The sequence below is a fragment of the Rattus norvegicus genome, chromosome 18 (assembly GCF_036323735.1).
Source record: "Rattus norvegicus strain BN/NHsdMcwi chromosome 18, GRCr8, whole genome shotgun sequence".
Lineage (NCBI taxonomy): Eukaryota > Metazoa > Chordata > Mammalia > Rodentia > Muridae > Rattus > Rattus norvegicus.
This window is the reverse complement of record NC_086036.1, coordinates 26,434,105-26,455,820: the sequence shown is the minus strand read 5'-3', so window position 1 is coordinate 26,455,820 and position 21,716 is coordinate 26,434,105. Positions and strand designations below refer to the sequence as shown.

Here is a 21,716-nt window from a genome sequence, read left to right as displayed (position 1 = left end):
TTTGTTTGGTTTTTGGGGCACAGCATCAAAACCCAGGCTTTCCTGGAAACCCCCATTGCATCCAGCCTCTGCCTCTCATGGAGTGCTGGGATTAGAGGAACTCAACCCCAGACTACCTGACCTTGCAAAGGGGGCTTCTAAATGATTAAATAAGCTGGATGATGGGAGCAGCATCATATGGTGAAGCACAGGAGGTATTTGCTGGGAATATAGCTCAGTGGTCAATTGTTTGCCCAGGTTTGATCCCAAGCACCACCACCCACACCCCAAAACAGAAAGAAAGAAAAAAAGAAAAAGAAAAGGAATGAGGGAAAGAGAGAGTAAATAATAAATTTCTCATTAGTCTTTCATATAATGACCAGGAGGAACTGGAGTGGACCGAGAGAGGTGTCTGATTTATCTCATTTACAGATAAGGAATGCATCCTTCAAGCATGTACCATGAAGAAAAGAGATCAATTAGAGAAGAGCTGGTGCTAAGGCTCAAAGGGTAAAGAAGACCACTTGAGTTCCGTCCCTGGAAACCACAGAAACGCAGGAAGGACTTGACTCCACAAAGTTTTCTTACCTCCATATCACACACACACACACACACACACAGAGAGAGAGAGAGAGAGAGAGAGAGAGAGAGAGAGAGAGAGAGAGAGAGAGAGAGAGAGAGAGAGAGAGAGAGAGAGAGAGAGAAATGTGTGTAGTACTCTAAGACTCAAAGAGAATAAAATGTACACGGCTAATTATTGCCTTAGGTTAAAATTAACTAGAGTCTTAAAAAAAAAAAAAAGGGGGGGTTGGGGATTTAGCTCAGTGGTAGAGCGCTTGCCTAGGAAGCGCAAGGCCCTGGGTTCGATCCCCAGCTCCGAAAAAAAGAAAAAGGAAAAAGAAAAAACAAAAAAACAAAAAAAAAAACAAAAACAAAAAAAACGCGGCTGGGATTGGGCCTCTGCAGCCACCGTTAGGAAACCAGCTTCGGTCTCTTAGCAACGAACGGGCTCTGACAACACCTGAACTGAGGCCAGTGCTGGGAGGGTCTCAGGTGGAGATTTCCCGAGAACTTTGGGACCCTGCCTTCCTGTCATGCCTAAGCCTGTACAAAGTGGTCCCTACAAGGTGGGGACCCTTCGCTAGGGCAGCCGGCTAGGGCCTTCCCGTACTCCTGGAGAGCAACACTGATGCCATCCAGCCTCCAGCCTCAGTCGAGCGGCTAGGGCTCCCCTTTCTCTGTATAAGTCGTATTCTTGCAAAAGCATACGTAGAAAAGCATAGTGCTTTCCATTTTTATAAATTAATCAAATCTAGTACCAGATTTTGCCACAGGCTGATTTTGGGACGGGGACTCGTGTCGTTGCTGCGGATAGCTGGTCAGGAGATTTGTAAATTGTACCGGAAAACGCCAGAATGGAGGTATCAATGCCCCTGCCTCAGATATATGTAGAAAAAACCCTAGCCCTTATCAAGCCAGATATTGTTGATAAAGAAGAAGAGATACGCGATATTATCTTGAGATCCGGATTCACTATTATACAGGTAACTTCTGGCGTCTCTTTTATTAGTTTTCACTATACTTATATAAATGTAGCCACCCGTTTAGATCCTTAGTAACATTAAATTTACATTTATAAATATAAAGGTTATATATAAACTGCGCATGTAAGCACACATGCCTGTAATCTCGGAATCAGATAATGGAGGCAGGTCAGCCCTGTACTGACTTCCAAGTTCAGCCTGGGCTCTGTGAGACCTGTCTCAAAAACACGTTACAAATAACAGACAAGTTTTCACACTTGTAAGGATATAGAATAAGACATAAAAGAAGCATGCTGCCTTTTTCTTTTCCTCTGCAGGTCAGCTCTAGGGAGAGGCAATGACTTAACTACATTCTTTCTCCTGGGTGTTTCTAACATTCTGGATCATTAAACCAGAATCTACTTATCCCTTCTGAATTATGTGCAGTATTCCTGTGTATACTTTGGTTCCTAGTGTCAGTAGGTTTTTTTGTTTTGTTTTGTTTTTTCTTTTTGTTTTTGTTTTCAAGAAATGGCTTCTCTGTATAGCCCTGGCTGGCTTGGAACTCACTTGTAGACCAGACTGGCCTGGAACTCAAAGAGATCCAAATGCCTCTTCCTCCCAAGTGTTGGGATTAAATGTGTGCACCACCACACACAGCAAACATTTAGTGTTTTAAGGTCAACATTTGTTCTGTAGTTGGTAAACAGGGTCAAAGAAGCCAAGCACCACAGAGGACATCGAGAGCTCAACTTGGACTTCACAGTGAGTCCCAGACCAGCCTGGGGTACGGGGATGCAGGCCTTGGAAGTAGTGACATAGACCTGTGATCCCAACCCTAGACAGGGTAAGACTGGAGGATCTTGAGTTCCCAGCTATCTTGGGCTTCACAGAGTTCTTAACTGTCCTCTAGTAGACAAGATCTCTAACTAAAAGACAAGTGTACAAATAGATGAGGTGGAACTTAGTGCTTGTAATATTTTCTTTGACTTTCACTTGAACTACAATTCTAAGAGAATAAAACATTATTTTTATTCTTTTAAATGCATATGTAGCTGAGTGCTGTGCTTTTCATCCCAGCACTGAAGAAGCAGAGATGTGTGTTTCTGTTGGGTTCAAGGCAAGTTCCTAGCCAGCCAAGGTTACATAGTGAAACTTGTAACACTGACTTAAAATTCTTATATAGTATCATATTATCTATTTTTTGCTGAGCAAGCACAAGGACATGAGTTTAAATTCCCAGCATCCATGTAAAAGCCAGGTGTGATGGCAGCACCCGGATATAATCTCCGTCTGGGGCGGCAGGGCAGGAGGACCAAGTAGTCTTGCCAACTTGGCCAGCTTGAGGTAGTGGGAGACGCAAAGTGGTGAGCAAGTGCGGCTGGCACCCAATGTGGACTCTGGCTCCACACATGTGGCATCTGCACCCCCACATGTGTGCATATACACACGGACACAGACGTGTGCATGTGTCACCCACAGAGATGACATAGTGGGGAGATTTTGACAGAGTTGAGATGGCACAGAAAATACTCAGGTGAACACAAAGTCTTTAATAAATGTTATGAAATTTGAGTCCTTTTTTTTCTGAGGTAGCTATAAATGGATCTAAATATTTAAAAATTAAACTTCTAGGTGGGGCCAGGGTGTAGCCCAGTGCTGGAGTACAGGCTTAGCAAGCATAAGGCTGTGAGTTCAATCCCTACCACCCCTCTCCACCAAAAATAGTAAATTGTGTTTGTAGCTTCTTCTAGAAGAAAAAAATAGATAAACAAACACTTGAGGAAAAAAGATTCTTAAAAATCTAGGTTCTCATCCCAGAGAGATGGCAGAGGCAGGCAGATCTCTGCTCTACATAGTAAGTTCTAGGACAGCCAAGGCTACACAGAGAAACCCTGTCTGAACAAACAAGCAAATAACTCAAGTTCTCAGGTGGATGTGCAGCTCAGCTGGTGGACCATGTGCCTGGCAAGTATAAACCGTATCTTCCAGCAGTGCAGACCCTGAAGTCCCAGTGCTCAGAAGACTAAAGGAGGAGGACCGGACATTTAATGAGGTTATCCCCAGCTACATAGTGAGTTGGAGGCTAACCTTGGCTACATGAGACTCTGTTTAAAAATCCAAAGTGGGGGTTGGGGATTTAGCTCAGTGGTAGAGCACTTGCCTAGCAAGCGCAAGGCCCTGGGTTCGGTCCCCAGCTCCGAAAAAAAGAAAAGAAAAAAAAATCCAAAGTGAACAAAGGAAGTCTCTTGATACATAGTCCAGGATGTCCTCCAGCACAGGTGACCTCCTGCCTCTCCTTCATGAGAACTCAGATTAAGGTGTTCTCCTGTGTTTTGTTTTCTAAGATGACTTCATTAAGTAGCTCCTGTGGCTTCAGTTATTCTGCTGCAGGCTCATGAGTGCTGGGATAACACACAATGTACCACTCACTATGCCTAGCTTGATTTAAGTGTTACAGGTTTATTTTTAGAAAGGTGAGGGAACTCTGACTTCTGTACCCTGCACACTGAAGATGTTTAAAGTTATTTATTTATCCCATTTATTTTTGATTTTTCAAGACGGGGTTTTTCTGGGTAGCCCTGGCTGTTCTGGAACCCACTCTGTAGACCAGGCTGGCCTCAAACTCAAAGTACTGGGATTAAAGGTGTGTGTCACCACTGCCTGGCTAAGTCCTTTAAAAAAATCTCTCTGTCTCTCTCTCTGTCTCCCTCTCTTTGTCTCTCTCTCTCTCTCTCTCTCTCTCTCTCTCTCTCTCTCTCTCTCTCTGTGTGTGGTGTGGTTGTATGTGAGGATGTGTTTGCTTGTGGTGGTAGGTAGAGTAAATGGATATGTGGATATGTGTGTGTTGTGTGGTGTGGTTATATGTTTGGGGAGGTGTGGGGGTGTTTATGTATGTGGTGGTGGTATATAGGTATATGTGTGTGTGGTTATGTGTGTGTAGTGTGGTTATATGTGTGTATTTGTATGTGTGTGTGTATTGTGTGTGTGTTTATGTATGTGTGTTTATGTGTGTATACAAGTTACCTCAGGCGCCAGGCCTTACCTTTTTTGTTGTTTGGAACAGGCTCTCTTGTTTGCTACTGCAAAATCAAGGCTAATGGGTCATAGGCCTCTAAGGTGCCTCCCATCTCCAACTACCCTCTCTAGAGGTATACAGGGGTTACAAAGTCACTCTACAATGTTGGCCATTAGGGAAATTCTGGGGATCCAAACCCAGGCCCTGACACTTGAGCTACCAATGCTCCTCTGCTCACTGAGCCATCTTCTAATTCTTTAAATCCATATTAAAAAACGATCACTGATAAATAGACTTTGTAATTAAGTGGCTTGTGTTTATTATAAATTAAAACTCAAGAGTTTGGCACAGTAGCACACACCTTTAATCCAAGCACTCAGGAGGCAAAGGGAGGTGAATCCCTGTGAGTTCTGGGCCATCCCAAGACTACACAGAGAGACCCAGTCTCAAAACAAGAACATAACAAGCAATTAGCAGATACATAGCAGCGAATGCTAGGCTGGCTGGCTGTGGTCTGTGCTGCTGCTGCTGCTGCGACACAGCGATGTCTTTGTTTTGCTTTAATTTTTTTCCATAAAATTCATACTACATCAGTTGTACCATTTAAATAATTTTTAAGGTACAATGCAGCAGCATTAAATAAACCCACATTGTTTTGTGGCCTTCAACAGTATTCATCGGTATTTTCTCATCTCAAGCTGGAGCCGTGAACTTTTTTTTAAGATTTTTTCTCTTTATTTCATGTGCATTGGTGTTTTGCCTGCATGTATGTCTGTGTAAGGTGTCAGATCCCCTGGGACTAGGGTTACAGACAGTTGTGAGCTGCCATTTGAGTGCTTGGAATTGAACCCCTGTCCTCTGGAGAGCAGTGGATGCTCTTAACCACTGAACCACCTCTCGGCCCGTGACCTTACTTTTAGAGAGGGAGGAAGATGTATTGTGTGTCCACCTCCTCCAGCCCCCAGTAACCACTGTCTTAGTTTTTAAGTCAAGAAATGTGACTCTCCCGGCTATTTTAGGTCGTTGGAATTGAGGATGTTTTTAAGGTTTGTTTGGCTTTATTGTGGTAGATTCTTGGACAGCTCTGAAAACTTCTCCCTCTGTCCAGCAGAGGGCAGTAGCTTCTTTGTCGAAAACTATGTGTTCTGTTACATGTATTTGATATCGATGTTTCTCAAACTGAATTTCAAACGATTCAAACCTGATCGCATTTTAAAGCATTTAAAGTAGAATCGTTACTTTTTTCTACAACTTTAAAGCTGAACTCTAAATATTTAACATCATACTGCGGGAGCTAGCACGCCTGAGGAAAGGGCGCGTGGCTGCTGGGCACGCAAGGAGCCCCTTTTAGGGAGAGGAAGGCAGGATTACACTGGCAGTCAGCCTGGGCTACATGATAACACCCTGTCTCCAGACAAACAGACAAACAAACAAGCAGCTCGTGTACCGGACACAGGGAGGTGGGGTGGACTCAAGCAAGGAGTCATGTGAGAGCTTGACTTCTTGGCAACTGGCTGTAGAGTTTATCAGAATAGTCCTTTATGTGATCTGGGGAATCTTTAGACCCTTTAATACCATGTCTGGAGGTAAACTAGCGAATATTGTTCCGGAGACAGGGTCTCTGCCCTAGCCAGCCTGGAACTCACTATGTAGACCAAGGTTGCCTTGATTGCAGGGCGAGTGTGTGAGCGTGTGTGTGTGTGTGAGCGTGTGTGTGTGTGTGTGTGTGTGTGTGTGTGTATACATACATGTGTGCAAGAGTGCCGGGAGAGGGCATCAAATTCCCTGTAGCTAGAGTTACAGGTGTCTGGTGGACATCCTACTTGTCACGTAGGTGCCAAGATTCAAACTCTGGTCCTCAGGATTGCTCAGGAAACACTCTTCAAAAAGATCTTTTTAGCCAGGTGCTGGTGGCACACACCTTTAATTCCAGCACTCAGGAGACAGAGGCTGGCCGATCTCTGTGAGTTCTAGGTCAGCCTGGTCTACAGAGTGAGTTCCAGGATAGCCAGGGCTACACAGAGTAATCCAAAAAAAAAAACAAAAACAAACAAACAAAAAAAAAAACCCCAAAAAAACATTTTTATATTTACTTGTGTGTGTGTGTGTGTGTGGTGGTGGTCTAAAAAATTGAGGGAATCCATTCTTTCTTCCTCCCCTCCTGTTAATTCTGGGGAATGAACTCAGAACCTCAGCCTTGGCCGCAGCCCAGGAATCATTTATTTAAGTGGGATAAATACTTCCTCTGAACACATTTAATCACCATTTACTTTCTGTGTAATAACACAAAGATAATTGCAGGCATGTGCCACCATGCCTGGCAAGGTACTAATGTCTTAATGAGCTTTTGTCGACTTTGTTTTGTTTACAGAGGCGGAAACTACACCTGAGCCCTGAGCATTGTAGTAACTTTTATGTGGAACAGTATGGGAAAATGTTCTTCCCAAACTTAACAGCTTATATGAGTTCTGGACCTCTTGTTGCTATGATATTAGCTAGACATAATGCCATCTCTTACTGGAAAGAACTTTTGGGACCAGCTAATAGTTTATTAGCCAAGGAGACACACCCGGACAGGTAATTCCCATTGAAAGTGGGTTGAGGGATTGAAGCCTGCCTTAAGGAGAGAAAACAAAAGAAACAAAAAAGCCAGAGCCTGCCATCTTCACACTCAGGCCTCCCAGCCTGTGGAAGTTTCCTACGTGAACTTCTCTCTGGTGCAGGGCAGTGGATTTGACATCCTCAACATTGCAAATCTATCTTTTTTTTTCTTAAAGATTTATTTATTTATTTATTTATTTATTTAATGTATACGAGTACACTGTAGCTGTCTTCAGACACACCAGACCTCATTACAGATGGTTGTGAGCTACCATGTGGTTGCTGGGAATTGAACTCAGGACCTCTGGAAGAGCAGTCGGAACTCTTAACCGCTGAGCCATTTCTCCAGCCCTGCAAATCTATCTTAATATCCAGTGCTGTAGAGGGCGGCAGAGAACAACTCACTGACTGCTGGTCAGCCTGGCATTAAACTGCCTCTAAAGAACGAGTTCCTGATTAATTGATTTTGGTTTGTTTGTTTGTTTGTGACAGGGCTTCTCTGTGTTGTCCTGGAGCTTGGTCTTTAGACCAGGCTGGCCCCAAACTCACAAAGATTCCCCCTGCCTCCACCTCCGAGTACTGAGGTATACACTGCCACCACCCTGCTTTTGTTTATTTGTTTTAATGTTTTTTGAGACTAGTTCTTGCTCTGTAGCCTAAGCTGGCCTATAAGTCACTGTGTAGCCCAGGCTAGCTTTGAGTTTGTGACCATCCTCCTACTTCAGCCACCCCCACCAACCCCCAGTCCCCGAAATCGGTGCTGGGTTATATATAGCACATAGCTATGAAGTCAGATTTGTAAAATTACATTTTATTTATTTATTGCTTGTGGGCATGTGTGTCTTGCACACGTGGAGGTCAGCTACAACTCGTGGGATTTTCTTCTTTTCCACCCTATTAGTTCAAGGACAGAATTCAGATCATTAGGCTTGGTGGCAAGTGCTTTTAGCAGCTGAGCAACTCACTGATCCTGAAATAGGATCTTTAATAAGAAAGTAAGACTTTTTAAATTTTGTTTTCCAGAGATGGTGGTACATACATTTAACCTCGGGACTTCAGAGACAGAGGCAGGCAAATTTCTGAGAGTTTTGGGCCAGCCAAGGCTATTGCAACATGAGCACTAGTTTCCAGAAATGAAAGTTATTGCAGTTTTGAATTTATATTTCTTTTCATGTCTCATAAAATACTTTCTTCCCCTAAAGACTGCTTGTTTCCACAGTGGATGCTACTGGCATACAGAAATGTATTTGGCCCTCATCTAAGTAGATTAAAAGCTTAAGATTAAATTAGTGATGAATTGTCTAAAAAAAATTAGAAAAAAATGCTGGCAAGATGGCTCAGTGGGTAAAGTGAATGCTGCCAAGCAGAAAGATCTGGATTTGAACTCAGGACCCATGACCTTGAAGGGAAGAACCACTCCCAGAGTAGTCCTCTGACCTCCTCCTGTGCCTCCTCCCTCGAACTCTCTAATGGGAAGGATGGAAGGTGTGTCAGAATGGAGGGACAGTGTCTTTAATTCTCTCTAGCTTAAGGGCGATATACGGCACAGATGAGCTAAGGAATGCACTTCACGGGAGCAACGACTTTGCGGCCTCAGAACGAGAGATTAGGTTCATGTTTCCAGAAGGTGAGTCTGTTGCGCCTGCTTTCTTCACTGCGCCTCTTAAAGTTTATTTTGTATCTTGAAAAAAAGTGGCCTGGTTCCATAGTGTAGCGGTTATCACGTCTGCTTTACACGCAGAAGGCCCCGGTGGAACCACGTGGTGTGCTAGTTACTTTTGGGCTGGAGAGACGGCTCAGGGGTTAAGAGCACAGACTGCTCTTCCAGAGGTCCTGAGTTCAAATCCCAGCAACCACATGGTGGCTCACAGCCTTCTGTAATTGGATCTGATGCCCTCTTCTGGTGTGTCTGAAGACAGCTACAGTGTACTTACATATAATAAATAAATCTTTTAAAAAAAATGGCTGGGAAGGAAGATAGAATTTTCCCTCAAACATGCTTTGGTATATTTTCAGGCTTTGAGTCATTAAAACTTAAAGCTAGAAGGGTCTGGGATGCAGCTCCGTTGGTTGTGGGGTTTGCTGAGCTCCTGGGAAGTCCAGGGTTCGAATCCCAGCACTAGATAAAGTAGGGCATGGGGCCACAAGTCTGTAATCCTAATCTTAACCCTACAGAGTGAGGGCAGGAGGATCAGCAGTTCAAGTGTTGGTCCTATGGGAAGTTGATCTGGGCATCTCCAGACCTTAGCTCACAAGAAATCAAAACAAAAACAACAAACAAAAAAGCCTCTCAGCACCTGGCAGGTGGGTCTCTGCAAGTTCCAGGCCAGCCAGGGCTACATAGAGACCCGTCTCAATGCTACAAAGGCTAAACCACGGGCTGGAGGGAAGGCTCAGCAGCTGAGAGCACTGGCTGTTCTTGCAAAGGACCAGAGTTAAGTTCCAAGCACCATGTGGGCTCACTGCAGTTCCCAACTCTAATTTAGAGACTCCAGCACCCTCTCTGACCCCCCTGGGCACCGAGCATACAGCTGGTGCAGGTACATATATGCAGACAAAACATTCATATACATAAAATAAGTGTTTCTTTAAAAAGCAGTAACAACCAGAAAACCAAACAAAACAAGTCTAGAAGCCAAAAGTAGAAAAGTAAACATCACCTACAGTGTCCCTTGGGAAGCTCTAGAGAGGGGCTTGCTTGCTAGCTTGCTTTCCTTCCTTCCTTCCTTTTTTTTTTTTCTTTTTTTTCTTTTTTTCTGGAGCCGGGGACTGAACCCAGGGCCTTGCGCTTCCTTGCTCCATGCCATGTAAGGCATTTCCACAGTGACCAATGGGGTAGGGCCCAGCCCATTATGGGTGGTGCCACTCCTGGGCTGGTGGTCCTGACTTTTTTTTTTGGTTCTTTTTTTTCCGGAGCTGGGGACCGAACCCAGGGCCTTGCTCTTCCTAGGCAAGCGCTCTACCACTGAGCTAAATCCCCAACCCCTCTTTCTTTCTTTCTTTCTTTCTTTCTTTCTTTCTTTCTTTCTTTCTTTCTTCCTTCCTTCCTTCCTTCCTTCCTTCCTTCCTTCCTTCCTTCCTTCCTTCCTTCCTTTCTTTCTTTCTTTCTCCTGAACTAGATACTCTGTTTCTGTTGTAATTCTTCCTAATTACCCATGAGGCTTCAGAAACCTGTTGGTACGTGGAGGGTGGAGCATAGAAGAGGTAACAAATTAGCAAGAATAGTGCAGGGGGGCGCTCTGTCTCCGCCCCAATCACTGCTCCTTTGTTCTGCACTCAGTAAACTTGTCTTTTTCCAAACAAAACAAGCTACGAAAGTCATAAATCAATGTGGAAATGATAATTCCACTTCTTTTCCCATTTCCTCCAATTTGAAATCATGAAGCCGGTGAGCCTTTAAAAAGCAGACATACAGAGGAATAGTGTGCTGTCTTTACGTACTGGGGGGTGGACCTAGGGCTCCGTCCCAGGCAAACCATTGCCAGTGAGCTGCTTAGGCCTCCTTTATTTACCTAGTTTTTTTTTTTTTTTTTTTTTTTTTTGGTTCTTTTTTTCGGAGCTGGGGACCGAACCCAGGGCCTTGCGCTTCCTAGGTAAGCGCTCTACCACTGAGCTAAATCCCCAGCCCCTACCTAGTTATTTTTAAGATTATCCTATTTTTGTTCATGTCTATGTGAATGTATACCACATGCGAGCAGATGGTCTCAGAGGCCAGAAGGCATTGGGCCCCTGGAGTTGGAGTTACAGACAGTTGTGAACCGCTTTATGTGGGTGCTGAGATCTGAATTTGGGGTCCTCTGGAAGAAAAGTTGACCTTAGCCATTGAGCTCCTCCCCCCCCCTTTTTTTTATTTTGAGACAGGCCCGTATGTCTTGGTTGGCCTTGAACTACTGCTCTTCCTTCCTCCACCTTCTGAGCACTGGGATTTCAGGCATGCACTGCATGCAGCCTGTTTGTCCAGCCCTCTGCTTTGAGGCAAGGTCTCAATGTCCTATCCACGGGCAAACCTGCTATCCACCTGTGAGCGTGTTTGATTTATCTGGGCCAGCCTCCTGAGCAGCTGCCAGCATTGGTTTGGATTGGCTTCTTCTCTTGTGTGTGTGGGTTATTGTTATTTAGTTTAATTTTAAATTGTATTTATGGGGGCTGGAGAGATGGCTCAGTGGTTAAGAGCACTGACTACTCTTCCAGAGATCCTGAGTTCAATTCCCAGCAACCATATGGTGGCTCACAACCATCTGTAATGGGATCCAGCATCCTCTTCTGGTGTGTCTGAAGACAGCTACAGTGTAATTTATATACATAAAATAAATAAATATATTTATTTCTCTGTATAATCACAAATTTAGCAAGCACCATGTGTAAATAGTTCCTTAATAAACAGGTACAGTGTAGGCATAACAACTGCTATGACAGCATCCAGATGACCAGGCAGGAAGATCACTGTGGGTTTGATGCTAGCCTAGTGAGTTCTATACAAGCCTGGACTACAGGGAGACCCTACCAGATAGCCAGTAATAATATCAATTATAATACCTTAATAATAAATGTAAAGATGTAAAACTCAGATTTAAAGTTCACATCATGACAGTTATACACTCTTGAAGGCATCCCTTTTCTCATAGCTGTATAATGTTTAATCACTTATATTTGCTTTTTAGTAAGAACTTCTTTGTATTTGCAGTGATTATCGAACCCATTCCAATTGGACAAGCTGCTAAGGACTATTTGAATTTGTACGTAGCACCAACCCTACTTCAAGGACTCACAGAGCTTTGCAAGCAAAAGCCAGCAGATCCTTACGTAAGATACTTTTTTTTTTTTAAGATTTATTTATTATTTATAAGTACACTGTAGCTGTCTTCAGGCACACCAGAAGAGGGCATCAGATCTCATTACAGGTGGTTGTGAGCCACCATGTGGTTGCTGGGATTTGAACTCAGGACCTCTGGAAGAGCAATCAGTGCTCTTAACCACTGAGCCATCTCTCCAACCCCCGTAAGATACTTTTTTATTCTCATTGGAGAATACTTACTGTTTGTGGTTTTCATATTTCAAACTGTAAACTTGTTTGTTTGTGAGAGAGGGTCTCACTATGTGGTCTTGGCTGTCCTAGGGCTCACTGTGTAGACCAGGCTGGCCTCAAGCTCTCACAGATCTACTTGCCTCTGCCTTCTGAGGGCTGGGACTAAAGACACCACCATGCCTACTTAAATATTTATTCTTTCAGTCTGAAGACTCACAGGTTCTGAGGCTTGCTTGGGTGTTGACTCTGTGGTAACCAAGCAAGACAATTTAGTGAGACAGTGCCTCAAAATAAAAATTTAAAAAGGCGCAAGGCCCTGGGTTCAGTCCCCAGCTCCGAAGAAAAAAAAGAAAAGAAAAGAAAAGAAAAAAAAGGTTGGGGATTTAGCTCAGCGGTAGAGCGCTTGCCTAGGAAGTGCAAGGCCCTGGGTTCGGTCCCCAGCTCCAAAAAAAAAAGAACGGAAAAAAAAAAAAAGAGAAGAAAAGAAAAAAAAATTTAAAAAGGTAGACTGGTCACTGTGGCCAGTGCCTTTAATCCCAGTACTTAGAAGGTAGAGTCAGGCAGATCTCTGTGAATTCGAAGTTTGTCTGGTCCACACAGTGAATTTCAGGCCAGTCAAGACTATATAGTGAGACCCAGTACAACCCCCTCAATGGTGTGTGTTGGGGACTGGGGAGGGACAGAATGTAAGTAGAGAATCAGCTCCCAAAAGCTGCCCTCTGACCTCCACAGGTGCACTCTGGCATGTATGCCTTCCCGGCAGCACACATGGTGTTAGGGGTGTGGTGTGATAGCAGGGCACTTACTGGGCATAGCCAAAGTGGTGGGGGCTTCACTTTGTGGTGGTTTGAAAATGCTTGGCCCAAGGGAAGTGGCACTTTTAGGTGGTGTGGCCTTATTGGGGGAGGTGAGCCTTGTTAGAGGAAGTGCGTCATTGTGGAGTTGGGGCTTTGAGGTCTGATGGTTGTACAGCACTCAGTACTCAGGAGACAGAGGCATGCAGATCTCTGAGTTCAAAGTCAGTTTACAAAGCCAGGATAGGCAGGCTTAGGAAACGAAGGAAATCACTGAAAACAGAAAACTTGTGAAGATGTAATAGTCAAGGAGGCCAGCCCCGGGCGGCTTGAGACATGTGGCTCTGGCTTTACCGTCAATAATAGAATGGATACTGGGTCAATTGATGCTGGTCAGCTGGTGCTAAGAAATTAGCGGTGATTAAGAAGAAACCAGCATCAATCTTCTGGGAAGTGTTTTCTGAGAGCACAAGAAGCTATGTTCCACACACAGCCAATGGTGTGCCTTGTGCTGCAGCTGGACTTGGTAATGTGTAAGGATCATCCCAGTGGTACTTACTGGTTTTGAAGGCATGAAGGGGTCATGGAGAGCAGCCGAGGCTGGACACTGTGAGAGGCCAGGAAAGGTGAAGGTGTAGCCTCAGTGGCCCTTGAAAGCCCAGGACTAAATGGGTCACGCAAAGGACTGAGGCTTGGCACCAGAAAGAGAGCTTCCCCCTGGCTGCCTGCAGAAGACAGTCCCCTTCTGCTGCATGCATCCTGCCGTGATAAAAGACGGAAACTGTAAGCCAGCCCCACTTAAATGTTAGCCTTTTTAAGAGTTAGCCGCCTTGGTCATGTTATCTTTTCACAGCAATGAAACCCTAAGACAAGTTTCCAACACAGAAAAATATAAACCTGTGTTTGGCTTATTTCACTGTTTTATTAGCCAGTCAGTAGTGACAAGCATGTGTCACGATCCCATCCTTTCCATGGGTGAATAGTGCCCGTTCGATCGTGTGAGTCCAGTTTCCAGTTGTGTGTCAGTATATAGGAATGCAGTTACTGGGCTCGTTATTGTTACTGGAGCTACTGCTCAGTTCCAGTCCGGTTCCTGTCAGGAACTGCCCAATCTTTTACACGGGTGGTTGTTCCATTCTACCCTCCCATTTGCAAGGTGTGAGGGCTCCAGTTTCTCTTTGCACCACCGTGTCTATTGTTTTACTTGCTCATTAACAGCTGCCCTAGTAGATGTGACAATGGCTGATTTGCATATTCATGATGCTGAGAGCATCCTGCCAGGAGTTTGGGAACCTTGTCTGGGAACTCTGAATCCAGGTTCAAGTTCAACATGTGTGGGACACACACACACACACACACACACACACACACACACACACACACACGCATGAATGTGAGTGAGAGACAGAGGCAGAAAGAAAGACAGGCGCTGGAGAGATGGCTCAGTGGTTAAGAGCACTGACTGCTCTTCCAGAGGTCCTGAGTTCAAATCCCAGCAACCACATGGTGGCTCACAACCATCTGTAATGAGATCAGATGCCCTCTTCTGGTGTGTCTGAAGACAGCTACAGGGTATTTATATAAATAAAATAAATCTCTTTTAAAAAATGAAGAAAAAAAGAGAGATGAGGTGGGGGTTGGGGGGTGAGTCCTTTGTAAAGCCGGCTGGCCCTGAACCTAGGCCCCTCCACCTCAGTCTCCCGAGTGCTGGGCTTACAGGCAGGAGGAACCGTAGCTGATCTCTGGATGGAGTTCGTTCCTGTGGGATCATTGCCTTCTACGACAAAGACAGGCTCACCTCTCCCTTTGAGCTGTACTTGTTTTACCGCCACAAGTAATAGTTTCAAGGTTTTCTGTTTTGATTTCGGTCATTTATTTAGTATATAGTTTTAGATTCACTGATTTTATATGGATGAGTGTTTTGCCTGCATATATGTCTGTGTACTGTATGCTTTCCTGGTGGCTGGAAAAGTCAGAAGAGGACGTGGGGTTCTTGAGACTGAAGTCAGGGCAGCTGTGAGCAGACATATGGGTGCTGGAGATGGAGCTCAGGCCCTAAACAAAACCAACGTGTGCTCTTAACAGCAGAGCCATCTCTTCAGACACACTCTATTTAATTTTGAGGAAAGGTCTCTTTCTGTAGCCCAAGCTGTCTTAAACCCTTTATAGAAAAAAAAATCATTTTTTTCTTTGCTTCTTTACAGAAGGAGGGCAGATGGTGTGAGTTTCCCTAGAGCTAGAGGTACAGGTGGCTATGCACTGCCTGACGTGGGTGCTGGGAGCTGAACTCAGGTTTTCTGGGAGAGCAGGACACACGCCATCGCCCCAGCCCAGGCCTTAGGTCTTGGTTCTCCTACTTTACCTTCCTTGCCTTGCTAGGCCTGCCTTTCTTTTTTCAGGCACGATCTTGCTATGTAGCACAGGCTGGCCTTGGACTTTGCTATATAGCCCAGACTGGCTCAAACTTGTTATTCTCCTGCCTCTAGACCTCCCTCATCCCCTAGTGCTGGGATTACAGGAGTGAGCCACCACACCTGGATTCCATTTTCTTATTCTTTGTATTAGCATGGCGTAGTTATACATAATGAGATATTATGACATTTTCTTACATGTACATAATGTTGGGTGGTTTCTTTTGCTTGTTTGTCTGTGGCAGGGGACAGGGCTTCACTATGAAGCCCTGGCTGCCCTAGAACTTTAGATATAGACCAGGCTGGCCTTGAATGTTGGTTTTTAGACGAGGTCACTGTCTAGCCCTAGCTGGCCTACAGTAGAAAATGTATCTGATCACAAATGTGTGCGCATCCCTCTGACCCACTCCTGCCGACTCCTTTCCTCTTTCCAGCTAACCCCTGTGCTGCTGGCCTGGCATGTCTTTGTTTCTTTTGTCTGAGTTTCACTAGGGTTGTTTACAGCAGCATTGGTGAGGGTTAGTTTAAATGAGCAAGGGTACCTCCCTCACCCATGACTGCAGCACTGAAGACACTGTGACTCCCTCTCCATCAACCATTACCTTCCTGTGAATCCCTAGAAGGGGTAAGCCCTGTGTGCCTTTCACCCTCCATTAAAGTTTCTTTCTCTCTCTCTTTTTTAATTTTGTTTGTTTTTCTGGACTCTGGGAGTTGAACTCAGGATCTCTGGAAGAGCGGTCAGTATGTTTAACTGCCGAGCCCTGTCTCCAGCCCCAACATTTTTTATAACAATTACATATTTATTACTTACTCATTGTGTGTACCACAGCACACATAGGAGGTTGGAGGTCCCTCTCCTGCTGTAAGAGTCCTCAGAATCTGATCTCCAGGCTTGGTGGCCAGAAACTTTACTTGCTGGGTCACTTGTCTAGCCCTCCACCTTCTACCAAGATTGTTTGTTTGTTTGTTTGTTTGTTTTTGTGAGAGAGGATTCCCTGCATCCTGAGGTGGTGTAAACGAGTTGTGTAGCCAAGGATGACTTTAACCTCAGACCCTCCTGCCTCTACCTCCAAAAGGCTGGGATTGCATATGGGCGCCAGTTTACCAGGTGCTGGGATCAAGTCCAAGGCTTTGTATTTAACAGGCAAGCATTCCACCAGCTAGCCAATCCCCAGACCCTATCTCTTTATTTTTAAAAAGTATGTAGTTACATTTATTTATTTTGGGGTGTGTGTGTGTGTGTGTGTGTGTGTGTGTGTGTGTGTGTGTGTATGTGTCTGTTTGTCTGTCTGTCTCTCTGGAGGACCTTTATTTTATTTTGTGTGTGTTTGTTTGTCTATCTGTCTCTCTGGAGGACCTTTATTTTTATTCTTTGGCTTCTATGTTTGTTTTCAAGACAGGGTTTCTCTGTGTAGCCCTGGCTATCCTAGAACTCACTCTGTAGACCAGGCTAGCCTTGGACTCAAAGATCCTCCTGCTGTTCTGAGATCAAAGGTGTGTGCCACCACTGTCCAGCTGTTTCATACGTTTCTTATTAACACTGTTCAGGCTGGCCATACAACCTAAAAGGCTCGAGGGTGTGTGTGTGAGTGTGTGTGAGTGTGTGTTTGCATGTGTGTGTGAGTGTGTGTATTTGCATGTGTGTGTGAGTATGTGTGTGTTTGCATGTGTGTGTTTGCATGTGTGTGAGTGTGTGTATGTGTTTGCATGTGTGTGTGAATGTGTGTGTTTGCGTGTGTGAGTGTGTGTGAGTGTGTGTGTGTGTGTGTGTGTGTGTGTGTGTGGTTGCTGCAGTCTCTACATTGCTACAGTTCTAATGACTTAGTGCCCCACTCCCCCATGGCTCTCTTTGCTGTTTCCTCCTGCTTTAGTTCAGCATCTACACTGGGCTTGTTATGGGGTTGGCTTAGATCCAACACAACTCAAGCATCAGGTCAGACAGAAATCAAAAATACATTGTGCCCAAGCTGTGATCCATCAGGCATGCAGAACAGACTTAGGAGCTGAACTTCAACACCTCCATCCCACCCGCACCCCCACCCTGAGGGCACCTTTAACCTCGGCACTAGGAAGCAGAGGCAGTTGGAGCTCTAGGAGTTCAAGGCCAGCCTGATCTACACAGCAAATTCCAGATAGCCTTGGCTGTGAGACCCTGTCTCAAAAAAAAATTTTTTTTAAGCATTTTGAAATTTTCAGTTGCTATGTTCATTGTACATCAAAAGGAAATATTGAGATGTTTATTAACTTTAGTTTGTCTTTTTCCACAGATCTGGCTTGCCGATTGGCTGGTGAAAAATAATCCCAACAAACCTAAACTTTCTCATTTCCCTCTAACAGAAGAGCCGTAGTCCACTCTGAGAGCGAGTGTAGGCAACTTCCGTGTAAGCAGCTGTGCACCCAAGGTCTTCACATTAAAAACCATGTGTGTCTCTGTGTGGGTTTGTGCTTGCCTGTGAGTACCAGAGCCTGAGGAGCCGGGAGCACTGGGCTCCATGCAGCTGGACTTACAGTTTGTAAGTCACCTGACAGGCGTTTTGGGGGCCATACATATGTTTTCTCAAGAGTGTATACATTCGGGGCTGGAGAAATAGCTCAGAGGTTAAGAGCACTGTCTGCTCTTCCAGAGGTCCTGAGTTCAATTCCCAGCAACCACATGGTGGCTCAAAACATCTATAGTCAGACCTGGTGCCCTCTTCTGGCCTTCAGGCGTACATGCAGGCAGAAAGCTGTATGATGTATACATAATAAATAAATGTTCAAAAAGTGTGTATACATTCTTTGATTCTAAGCCATTAATGGATTAGTTTTTGTTTTTCAAGACAGGGTTTTGAGGGTGAGTAGCCCTAGCTGTCCTGGAACTCATTCTGTAGACCAGGCTTGTCTCAGACTCAGAGATCTGCCTGCCTCTGCCTCCTGAGTGCTGGGATTAATGGCATGTGTCACCACTGCACTAGTATAGGACTTTAAACCCAGTACCCAAAAGATAGAGGAAGGTATATTTCTGTGAGTCTGAGGCCAGCCTGGTCTACAGAGTGAAACGTTCTCTTCTTCTTCATGTTATTATTATTAGTTTTATTGTGCAGCTCTGCTCATGGGACCTAGGGCTTTGTCCATGGTTCCTGATGTGTTTATATGTTTTGTGGAGGTGTAGTCGGGCACGGGGAAAGGGGGAGCCTCTGTGGACCCATGCTGAGGCATCCCTTCTCCTGGAGGGACCAGCCATGCAATGGTATAGCATAGAAAGAACAGAGTTTATTCAGGGCATGGAGAGGGGAGTCAAGAAGGTAGTAGAGGTGGAGAAAGGCAGAGAGAGAGAGAGAGAGAGAGAGAGAGAGAGAGGAGAGGGGAAAGGGAATGGGGGAGAGCAGGAGCAAGGGAATGAGGAGGCGAGCGCCCCTTCATAGGTAGGCACACCTGTCTGCTACCAGGTGACTGCGGGGCAGAGCATACCTCGCTGTTGCCAGGTAACTGGGGTGGAGCTTAGACAGAATGCTAACATTCCCCTGTTTTGGTTAAATTAAAGAAAAAAATTAGAAAGAGGTGATGGTGAAGCAGGAATAGGGTTGTCATGATTTCTCACTACTTCCTGGTTGCTTTGGGTGACTTGTCTCTAGGTTTCCTAGAAGAGAGAATATGGGGGTGTTTGTCCAGGGTCTGTGGGGCCATCTGAGGATGGGTCAGAGGGAACAGGTCCAATAGAAGCGTCTGTGTCTGTGAGAGGAGTTGGAGCGTCTGGAGGTCGCCTCTCTGGAGCTGTCTGAGCTGTAAGTGCCTGGCAAGATGACAGCATATACTGAAGGCAGAGAACAAGACTGGGTGTGCTTGGGAGGAAGACATTTTTTTCATAGACCTGTATTTGAAAAACAGAGGAATCCACCCTCTGGAATAGGTGGTAAGTGGGAGCTTTAGGCAGATGTACTTATCTGGCTGGAGTCTGGTCCATGAGGGGAAGGTCTGAGTGGGTTTTCTTTAACTTATAAATTTACAGAAGAGGGGGCTGGGGATTTAGCTCAGTGGTAGAGCGCTTACCTAGGAAGCGCAAGGCCCTGGGTCCCCAGCTCCGAAAAAAAAAGAACCAAAAAAAAAAAAAATTTACAGAAGAGGTAAGTAACAACATGAGGTAATACCATGAACAAACATTCTTTAAGATGAGCTTTTTGTGGAACAGAAGGAACAAGAATTTGTGATTCTACAGTTGGATCATATAGTGGAGTATAGAGTCAGGCAATTTATAAGAACTCAAATAATGTCAGGACAGTGGCATAGCAAGAAGAGGAAATATGAGACATTTAATAAATGGTTTAGGTAAGGAAGGAACCAATTACATCTGTGAAAGCTTACATCTGAACTAGTCACTAGAGACAAGTTTAGGTAAGAAGTTAGGTCTGTTCCCTCGGTGTAAAGCTATAGTTAGCTGTCAATGTAGTCAGAAAAATAAATCATAATCTAGCAGTCATAATTATTTAAAATGTGACAGAGTTCACTTACAGTCCAAACAGTTCTCTATGGTCTTTGTGGTCTCCATGGCAACTTGGGTGGAGTCGGTCTGGCTTTCAAGCCCAGAAGACTGAGGACTTTTTTTCCTCTCTGGAATGGATATATGTGAGGCAAGAAATGGCTTACCTTGATTTAAATAAGTCATTTGACTCTGCAGGTCTCCAGTTTTGTTCACTGTGTTTCTCAGTGGTTATCATATCACAATCCAGGCCTCTTGAAGCTGAGTCCATATCTTCTGAGACCTTGTGGGGTAACCTTTAAAAGCTTCGAGAGATTCTATCTGCCATAAAGTTAAATATATTAATAATTAGATTTCTGACAAGATTGATAGCTTTATCGATTGGTAATATCTGAATAGAGCTCACCATAATTTAAGGGCAGTAGCAAAAATCATTATCAAGACAGGATAGAAATGAAAATCTTAAGTAACTTTGATAGGTTGCATAGTATTAAAAAACGCATTTTGTATTAGTAGAGAAACACTTGGCTTAAAGTTGGTGTGGCCCAGAGTGGAAAGAATCAGAACTCTGACAGCTGTGCTGTGAGACTTGTGACAGGGTGGACTCAGGCCTGTGACACGAACTGAGCAGGCAGACAAGCCTTGGGAGGAGAGAGGGACAGGCGTGCACAGCCTGCAGCCTGAAGAGCACAGACCTCTAGGAACCGAGTTACCATGTGAGTGCCTCAGGAAGCAAAGCACCGACCAACAACTGAACAGCGGAAGTGACAAGTGACAGAGGCAGCGGCAGCAGTGGTGATGGTGTCAAGGGGGTGGAGCGGTCTGTGGTGCACCGCTTAGACCCAGACAGTTTCCTCCTGGCAGCTGAAAGACACGGAAGACACGGAAGACACGGACCAGTGCTTCGGGCTGTGGGCAGTTTGCCCCGCGCGGAAAGGGAAGCACCCAAAAGTAGCTTGGTCTGTATCCCAGCAATCCGCGCGTGGACACACACACACACACACACACACACACACACACACACACACACACACACACACACACGTGTGCCTGTATGAACAAGCACAGGCCGATAGTCAAGCGAGTAATGACTTCTCAGACAGGGCGAAAGCTGCTTTTCTCCAGGCTGCAGTGGGCCCAAACAGGACATCCAAAAGCAACTACGATAGTACTCAGAGTGGTCAAAGAAGGCAGCGGCGAAGGGGCAGCAGATAGGGGCGGGCAGGGCCAAAGCTGCTTTTCCCGCGGCTGCGAGCTGTGCAGGCAGGCAGGGTCCAGTAGCAGCATAGGCGGGCAGAGCGCAGGAGCCCCTCAGGAGAGCGTGCGGCAGGTGGCCCTGTGCATGGGAAAGCAAGTCTCACGGAGTCCCCGGCAAGACGCAAGGGGCGGGGCCAGACCCGCTTTTCACGCAGCAAACCAAGAGCAGATCTAACAAGCGCGAATGGGAGAAGGGGAGGGAGGGGGAAGGTAGCAAACAGTCCCTGGCAGGAGGCAGGACCAGGCCTGTTTTTTCGTGCAGCAAACCAGCGGCTGCAGCAGCTACAATGGCAGGCTGGAGCAAGGGAATGAGGGAGGGGGAAGCCTACGCTACGGACTAGCAAGAGAGTTGTTTTATAGTACCAGTTTAGTGGCTATGTAGAGAGATTGATTTCTGTTTACTGTGAATTAGGCCGAGACATTCCAGTAAATAGGGACGGGACAGGGCGATGAAGACAGACCTATGGATGGGAGAATAGGAGCCGGTGCTCCTGAGCTAGAGAGCAGTTTACCCAGACCCAGCCTGGCATTTTCAGCACTGAGAAAGAAACTGTCTCAAAAGGAGAGAGGAAAATCTCACCCAAGGGAAAAGTCTAGAAGGAGAGTGAGTGAAATGCTCCATCCTCAAGGACAGCTCCAAGCTCAAGAAC

The 21,716-nt window shown here is 45.3% G+C and overlaps 1 protein-coding gene and 1 long non-coding RNA gene across 4 annotated transcripts; one reads left to right on the top strand and one right to left on the bottom strand.

The window, feature by feature from the left end:
- The first annotated feature begins 992 nt into the window (after positions 1-992).
- On the top strand, positions 993-18,116 carry Nme5 (NME/NM23 family member 5). 2 transcript variants are annotated; one of them, NM_001427396.1, is made up of 5 exons: positions 993-1,523; positions 6,893-7,098; positions 8,649-8,749; positions 11,807-11,925; positions 17,621-18,040. In NM_001427396.1, exons 1-5 carry the CDS (start codon positions 1,395-1,397, stop codon positions 17,699-17,701), a joined length of 636 nt encoding a protein of 211 aa, NP_001414325.1. In that variant the 5' UTR covers positions 993-1,394; the 3' UTR covers positions 17,702-18,040. The 2 variants fall into 2 exon arrangements, with proteins under 2 accessions (NP_001414325.1, XP_038953190.1); XM_039097262.2 differs by lacking the exon at positions 11,807-11,925 and having other exon boundaries at positions 1,387-1,523; positions 17,621-18,116.
- LOC134482927 (uncharacterized) lies at positions 7,283-21,179 on the bottom strand. 2 transcript variants are annotated; one of them, XR_010059663.1, is made up of 3 exons: positions 20,216-21,179; positions 19,977-20,130; positions 7,283-13,701 (listed from the first exon to the last, which is right to left on the bottom strand). It is a non-coding gene; the product is annotated as an uncharacterized LOC134482927 (long non-coding RNA). The 2 variants fall into 2 exon arrangements; XR_010059662.1 differs by having other exon boundaries at positions 7,283-20,130.
- Between the last annotated feature and the right edge of the window lie 537 nt (positions 21,180-21,716).

Excerpts from the sequence above, each read along its gene's own strand:
- Nme5 (NM_001427396.1), top strand. The coding sequence starts at position 1,395 with ATGGAGGTATCAATGCCCCTGCCTCAGATATATGTAGAAAAAACCCTA. Across the intron at positions 7,099-8,648 it reads AAGGAGACACACCCGGACAG|CTTAAGGGCGATATACGGCA; the intron begins GTAATTCCCATT and ends AATTCTCTCTAG. Across the intron at positions 8,750-11,806 it reads TAGGTTCATGTTTCCAGAAG|TGATTATCGAACCCATTCCA; the intron begins GTGAGTCTGTTG and ends TTGTATTTGCAG.